The sequence below is a fragment of the Limulus polyphemus genome, unplaced genomic scaffold (genome assembly GCF_000517525.1).
Source record: "Limulus polyphemus unplaced genomic scaffold, Limulus_polyphemus-2.1.2 Scaffold9192, whole genome shotgun sequence".
NCBI classification, from domain to species: domain Eukaryota; kingdom Metazoa; phylum Arthropoda; class Merostomata; order Xiphosura; family Limulidae; genus Limulus; species Limulus polyphemus.
In genome coordinates this window covers 1-8321 of record NW_013674802.1, presented here as the reverse complement: position 1 = coordinate 8321, position 8321 = coordinate 1, and the positions used below count along the sequence as shown (strand labels likewise).

The following is an 8321-nucleotide window of genomic DNA, read 5'->3' as shown; positions in this document are numbered from 1 at the left end:
TTTACACATACTTCCTTTGCGTCTCTTCCATTTGTTGAGAAGAGGTTTGTTTCAATAACTCCAGGACCAGAGTAAGTAGACATCATTAACAATTAAAATATTTAAAACATTATTTACAAAACTTAACTGTTAGTGACATCAATCAAAGTATTCTATTCTATTCAAATTCTCACAGTTTTCAAACGACACTTTACATTAAAACTATTAGAACCACGATGAATAAAAATAGTAACTAATAACAGAAATTCAACTGATTATAAATTAAGATATCCTATTGGTTGTTTTTTATAGAAAAGTTAAGAGATAAATATGTAGTATTATATGTGAAGCCGAGAGCGGTCTAAGAATTATACACTTTGGCAGGGTAGGAGTCATCTTCATCTAAGACAGGTTGATTTTTAGCCGTGACATGGCGATTCATAGAATAACTACAAGCTGTTTTCAAGTTTATCAAGTACAAACTTTTAACTCATAGCTACGTCACCTCTTGACCGATTTAAGATATAATTACAGTTTTAGACACGGGAGGACAAACCATTTCGATTGATGTATTTAATGATGCCCAATGTCTCATAGATTAATTTACTCTAATAATGCCTTAAATAAGTTCAGGTGCCGCGGCTATTGAAGATTCCCTTCTGTTTAACTTTTGGAACGAGATGTCTTTATATGTGGTAAATGCAGTGAATTAAAGAGGGTTAAACAAAAGGCTTGATAAGTATTTGAGTGATAAAGGCTGGCTTTGAAATGTTTTAGTTATACCTTAATCCAATGGATAGGGTGACTTATACGAACGAAAAGTTTACTTATCCTTGATACACACACACACACACACACACACACACACAATATATATATATATATAAACGTAGATATATTCAGTCAGACATAGTATTCTCAGGTGTGACAATGGATGATGTTGACTACTTGCCTCCCCCTAGTTTGTATGTAGCTTTACGTAAAATTATAAACAAATACATTTATTGCAATATTACTGCTTAATAATTTTGTCTTAAGTTTACATATTTCTCAAAGTTAAAGATCGTTGTCAAAAATATAAAGTGTATTTTTATAAGGAACTGGAATTAACAACTTGAACAGTACCACATGCAAGACATAGGCTTAACAGTTTGGTATAATTCCTAATTTTGTACTACTGACCAGATGAAAGTCATGTAACCAGTAGAGCACGATATATCAAAAGATTTTTCCAAATCTTTGATCTCAAAATCAGTTTGTATTCCACTACATGTTAAGCAGCATTATGTCTCGAACCCCAGACCCTTCCAAATCCACACTCTGCCTATGTATTCGTGCAAACAAATCTTTTTAACTGATATACTATCACGTTGATAATTAAAATTTCTGTACAATTAGGATTAAGCTAATCTAAAATTTGTGGAGTTCCATCAAATACGTTAATTTGAACTTTGGTAGATTTAACAGGAAATAAGTAACACGGATTAATTACACTGGTCTGCGAATTTAAACTTCAGTAAAGTTTCCCTTAAATCAGCTACTCAGATTTCGAAAAAAAATTTTTCTGGTATATAAGGATTTTTTACAAATATGAAACAAAAAATCCTTACTTAGATCAGATTATTATTTCGTTTAACACAATGAACATTTTTTACTATTATATTTGTTAACAACAATACAAAGAAACTGAAGAAATTGGAAGAACATTGATGTCAAACGAACATGAATCCTCATTCATCCTGATTATTTTTTGTGAAATCTACATCTTTTAGTCTCCAAACTACATGTTGTGGTCTTTCCTTTATGTACTGCGTTATGACCTTTTGTGAAAAATCTGTACGTGGTGGAGGAACTTGGGAATCATTTTCGGATTCAGCTAATTCAGGAATTAGTGTAGAATATGTAAAAATTTCAAGACAATAAAGCCATCGCAGGCCTGTGTAATTTTTATTTTCCAGCTCTATCAAACTTTCGAAATAGCTCAAAATTCTCTCTGATCAACTGTCTTTCTATAAAATATACATCAGAACAGAGTTACATTCTTTTACAATTCTTTCCCAAACGGCTAGTCCCTCTAGCTGTCCATAATTCTGTATTAGTCAACAGTACCCACCGCCAACTCTTGGATAACTCATGTATAACCATAATATTTGATACTGGAACAAAGTCCTAAATTAAAGTATATTAAAAATGTACAACCAAACCTATTTTATAAATATAGATTATAAAGAAATAAAAAATATGCTTACTTTACTGAGTTCACTCGGACTTGTTTGGGAGCAAGATCTGAAAAAATACGAATTATTTAAGAACAGTTGAATGCCTGATAATTATTTTTCTCTGGTTAACGAAATATTATTTTCAAAATAAATGTTACAATTAATTTATTTAATTTAATGTTTTCATGAAACCATCATAGAAAACCAATTTAGTTTTTAATATCAACAGCAAAAGGCATTAAGTGTGCGTAATTACTTCAAAACAGAAAATAGGTCAAAGAAGTGTACATCTTGATTATTTTAAAGAATGTTGATCCTAGTGATTTGGTAAAGACACCTTGTTAACAAATAATAATTAACCTAGGTAATGTTTGTAGTGGTAATACAGTGTAGTGACATTACATAACATTACACATGTAAACTTTATTTAGAGTAAGCTGCAGTTTCACTTGTAATACAATGTAGTGACATTACACTGGTATATTTATAATGGCGGAAGGTTACTACATTGTAACGGATAAAACTGTTCACTAATACATTCAGGGAGGTATCAATTCAGTTTTGACAGTTTTAAGTTGAGTTGTGAAGATTAACAGTAACATTAATAATTGAAGTTCGAGAACTTGCGTATTCCAGTAATACAATAAAATGTACCGAATAAAATATGTTAAGAGGAAGCATTTAATAATATTGAAATGTGTTGTTTTTTCTATGACGTCAGTTCGTTTAATTTCAGACTTACTTTTTTAAATGAAGAAAAATAAAATTTTGTATTGTGAACTCCTTCTGACGATAGTTTTAGAAATTGTCTTTCATTAATCCAACAATTGAAAGCGATATGTTAGGTTTTATTTCGATAAACTTGTATCAATATGAACTTGTAGGAAGGATTCTACAGACCAGTGAATGATGCAACAGGGGGCGCTGTATAAAACTTAATTATTCAGATAAGGGAAAGTAAAATTTACAATGAAAATAAACAAATACAAGTTATCTGTAATAATAACTATTAACTAATGAACAGTCTTAGCTTGTGTTGTTTTTAATTATAAAAATATGTTTGGTTCTCTGGCCTTCATACTTTTATTAATAAACTCACCTAATGCCACACTTCTGGTAAACTGGTCTATGGCACCTTTCGATATGGTATAGGAAAGATGTGTGGCAGACTAGAAAAATTCGACACAATTGTTTTGTTAGAAAGTACATCTACAAGATGAAATGTGAATTACTGTTATATTCAGAAAAACGAGGTCATGTCAACATTTGTTTCTAGAGACCTGAATAAAATTAAACATCTAAAAAAAGCTTTGAATTAAGTTTTAATTATTTCCATGACATATAGGATTTAGAGCTGGGCGATTAATGTTACTTGCTAATCGATTAATCAACGGGTTCATTCATGGATTAGTACACCACGCCCTTTATTATCCATACAAGCAATAAAAAATAAAAATATGCTACCGTCTTAACTTTTCCTAAAGTTTTATGAACATTTCCTACTTGGTGGATCAATAAACTAAACACCATAACATGATCGGTATTGTTTATTATTCAATAATACAGTAATCTCACACTGATCTTCTCTTGTTTGTTATTCAACAATTCAGTTATCTTACACTGATCTTCTCTTGTTTTTATTCAAAAATTTAACAATCTCACACTCATCTCCTCTTGTTTGTTTTTCAACAATGCAGTAATCTCACACTGATCTTCTCTTGTTTGTTATTCAACAATTCAGTAATCTCACACTGATCTTGTTTGTTTCTCAACAATGCAGTAATCTTACACTGATCTTCTCTTGTTTGTTTACAACAATACAGTAATCTTACACTGATCTTGTTTGTTTTTCAACAATTCAGTAATCTCACACTACTCTTCTCTTGTTTTTATTCAACAATTTAATAATCTTACACTGATCTTCTTTTGTTTGTTTTTCAACAATGCAGTAATCTCACACTGATCTTGTTGTTTGTTTACAACAATACAGTAATCTCACACTGATCTTCTCTTGTTTGTTTTTCAACAATTCAGTAATCTCACACTGATCTTCTCTTGTTTTTATTCAACAATTCAGTAATCTCACACTGATCTTGTTTGTTTCTCAACAATGCAGTAATCTTACACTGATCTTCTCCTGTTTGTTTACAACAATACAGTAATCTTACACTGATCTTGTTTGTTTTTCAACAATTCAGTAATCTCACACTACTCTTCTCTTGTTTTTATTCAACAATTTAATAATCTTATTACTGCATTGTTGAAAAACAAACAAGAGAAGATCAGTGTATCACACTGATATTGTTGTTTGTTTTCAACAATGCAGTAATCTCACACTGATCTTGTTGTTTTTTCAACAATGCAGTAATCCCACACTGTTCTTCTCTTGTTTGTTTTTCAACAATTCAGTAATCTCACACTGATCTTCTGTTGTTTATTTTAGAACAAAGCCATAATGGGTTATCTGATGTGCCCACATCGGGGAATCGAACCCAGGATTTCAGCATTGTAAGTCCGTAAACTTACCGCTGTCCCATTAGTGGGTGCTCATCTTCTATGAGTGAATTATTTGGTAAATAAATAATGGAAACATGTTTTGCTCTCACGATAAAGGTAATAATGTCTTTATTTAATACATACCACGATTATAATTAAATTAATTACGTAGCCAGTTAGACTATTTATGCACGTTGTTTGAATGGGATAAACGATCTTCAATAAAGATTTGAGTCAGAATGCAATCACCATAAACAGTAAACTTATCTGTTTTCATCACAATTATATTAAATTTGGTAAAAATCATGTTTACATATACTGCAACTACACAAAATCGTGGTATACCTATTAAACAATAAAAACGCCGTATTTAAACAACCAATCATCAACAAAATATCTTTATCAAGCCTTGAGCAATCTACAGTCACATGACTTCTTTGTTACGTATATTCTTGGTATAAGTAAACTACTTGAACCTTATGATGATAAAACCTCCCAACACTGTACATTTGTTACTGTGATGAATTTTAATAGAATTGTCTTTGTTACCCATTAAACCCGTCTTTAACACTGTATAAGTCTATCTACCTTATCTCAAGTGATCTGATGTCTTCTCATTTAAGACAATTTCTGTAGTCTTCAAACACATATAATTTAACACAAAATACTCTCATAATTCACAACAAATAGAGCATTTATAAAAACTATAAAAGAAACTCTTAAGTCTATCTGTTAATACGCGATAGTCTAATTCTTGCTCTATTTAATCATATTTAAACTTCCATTATAGGTGTTTTTAAGCTTTATTATTAAAAAGTGATCAAACCACTTGATGTTGCAACATAAGGTTTCAATAAAGTCTGTACAAAAACTGGGGAAACGCTTGAAAATCAAGAAATGGATAAATGGTGATAGGTTCTTATCAAAATTAGTTATTGTTCGTTTTAAAGACCACTGGTCCTTAAACAACTGATTTTTTCATGGGTATGAAGGGTGATGGGTCACTTCTGTGCTTTAGTGAGTAGTAAGTTGGGTTAAATAAATAGCAAGGATCAGTGGCAAGTCAAGAAAAGTTGTAATGAGTCGAAAAACGGGATTATCGAGTTAGTATTCTTGTTTTGTTATCATATACCAAGATGTCAACAGAACAGAAGACATTTCTAACTCTTCTGTCGGGTATTTCTTCGATTCTATACAGTAACTGTAATATCATCCATCACATCTCTTGTGTTATGCCTGTTGGTCTTCATCTCAGTACAAACTGTGGCTATATCTATCCAATGGTTACACTAGATTAATCTTGCTTGGATGTGTTTACAATACTTACTCCCTTTATTCCGACAATGCTCGAAACGTTGACAATGGAACCTTTACTTTCAATCAGGTGAGGAACAGCTAGCATCGTCAAATGATAGACAGAACTTGGAAAACATAAAATAAAACAATTGAGAACATTTTTAAAAATGAACAATTATAGCAATAGATGGCGCCACTAATAAAACTGTGCGCGGAATTAAATTATAAATTTTTGCAAAAAATACAAAAACAGAGTTGGATCCTTATACCTACAGAACATTGTCACTGGCTTCTGCTAAATAATTGTTCATACTTTATTTGTTATATCTCATTTATTAATTCTATATTTCATTTTAGGACGATTTAACGAGAAATAAAAAAACAAAAGTTATTTTTAGATATATATATATTATTCGTTTACAGTCCTTTTCTTATTTATCTACCATATGTTTAAAGTGTTTTTCTCTTTACTCTTACTATATGTAAACTTACTTACCGAACATTGGTTTTCCACAGTAAATCTAGTGTCTCCAAAGAACCATTTTGAGCAGATTCCTCTATTAATATACCAGCATTGTTAACCTGAAGATAAACAACATTTTCAATCTTCCTGCTCTCCTCTGACATTACTTTTAAGTTGTAATTTTCGAATTCGAAATAGGAGGCGTGTAAAAATATTGTTTGTATTACAAATGTTAAGTCATTTTTATTTCTAATGCATCTCCAGCTGTTGGCGTATAAATTGTAATTCTTAATGTTGACTGAGTTTGTTACCAAGCCACACTCGTTATGACGATCTCTTCACGTAAAAGAGGCTCTTCCCTTTTCTATTATATATTCATTTAATAATTTTAGTTAGTGAGGGACGTGTTCTTCCCTTTTCTGATAATTTTTACAAGAATAAAACTTGTCGGCCCTTTTCTTCTGTTTTATATCGACTTAATAAATTCCATATATAATATAAATTCTTTTACACTATATATACTCCCCAGATGTACTGACAGTAAACATGATTGCTTATAATATAAAATCCTCGGGGTGGGCTCATGTTGTATAGCCCATTCAGTAGCTTTACGTTAAACTGACTTTTTTCTCTCTTCTTATATAACATCCCTTTTTTTTCTTTGTTTTTAAGAATTTCTTCTGGTGATGAGGAGTATTTTATTTGATGACTGGTGTGGGTGTTTATTAAGGTTGTTTGACATAAAGTTGTTTAATAAGTGTATGGGACAGGGAGGATTAAATTTATGGGACACGGTTCCTCTCTGCCTCATGAAGAAAACTGTATAATAAGACATCAAAAAGATGATGACCATCAACTGAGTAGAAATGTTTTATTTAAAAATGGTTCAAGTCTCGCTCTTTTACTGGGAGATTAGGTGTTTGGTTGGGTTCTCAAACTCTTTAATGGACTTTGTAGGAATATGACTTCTGAGAAAACATAAAGAAAATATACAATACAAAAATAGTAATATATGTTCCAGACGGTTCTGCTATGATTAGTGTCTGGCGAAAAGCTTCAGCAGATATTTCTTTTGCAACATCTAAACCAACAATTGGTCCAGTTATTAACGCTATTTTCAAGTTTTGAACAACTCGACTTTCAAGATCTACGTATCCACATGGGTCGATGTTTCCATTTATCAACGTTATATTCTAAGATCTGTGCAAGAACTCAGCTAACAGATGTTTCCAAATATCGAAGCTACCTTCAAGTACTATATTAGTATAGACAAAATGTAATAAATTATTTTATTCTAATAAACAACAAGCTCACCAGAATATCCAGTCTTCCATAGGTCTCAATTGTTGACATCATAATTCGCTCAATATCGGATTCTATGGTTAAATCACCGATAATACACAAAGGCTGAAACAATAAAAATGTTAGCTTTGCAATTTGTTTTAAAATATGTTAAAAATACTAAGTCATGAACATCACAGTAAATCTGTATAGAAAAGGATTATTAGTTGTTATATTGTTTCAAAACTTTCAATTCTCCTCCGTGGTTCACCAGTAATCTAGTGCGCTCGTAATACACTAATTCAGAGTTCGATACCTGCGGTTGGTATAAAGATAGCTCGTCACGTGAATGATATTTCTTTTAAGACACTAACTTTAACCCTCGGTGGGATAGCGGTATGCCTACAGATCTACAACTCTAAAATCCGGGGTTTGATTTCCCGCATCGAACACGAAAAAATAGCCCAACGTGACTTTACTCTAAAAACAAACAAACAAACAATGCCTTTAACAAATGTAATAGAGATGCCAGAGAAATATTATGTGAACGAGATAAATTAATGAAAGTAAACATAACATGGCACAAA

At 31.4% G+C, this 8321-nt stretch overlaps 1 protein-coding gene across 1 annotated transcript in view; it reads right to left on the bottom strand.

The window, feature by feature from the left end:
- Positions 1-7881, bottom strand: part of LOC106475799 (3-oxoacyl-[acyl-carrier-protein] reductase FabG-like) — a gene marked incomplete at its 5' end in the record, with an annotated part of 9880 nt that extends 1999 nt beyond the window's left edge. Inside the window, 6 exons of the mRNA XM_013936475.2 lie at positions 12-66; positions 2229-2265; positions 3298-3367; positions 6022-6115; positions 6487-6572; positions 7768-7881. Of these exons, the coding sequence (XP_013791929.2) occupies positions 12-66; positions 2229-2265; positions 3298-3367; positions 6022-6115; positions 6487-6572; positions 7768-7881 (456 nt within the window). The remainder of the gene's footprint in view (positions 1-11; positions 67-2228; positions 2266-3297; positions 3368-6021; positions 6116-6486; positions 6573-7767) is intronic.
- Between the last annotated feature and the right edge of the window lie 440 nt (positions 7882-8321).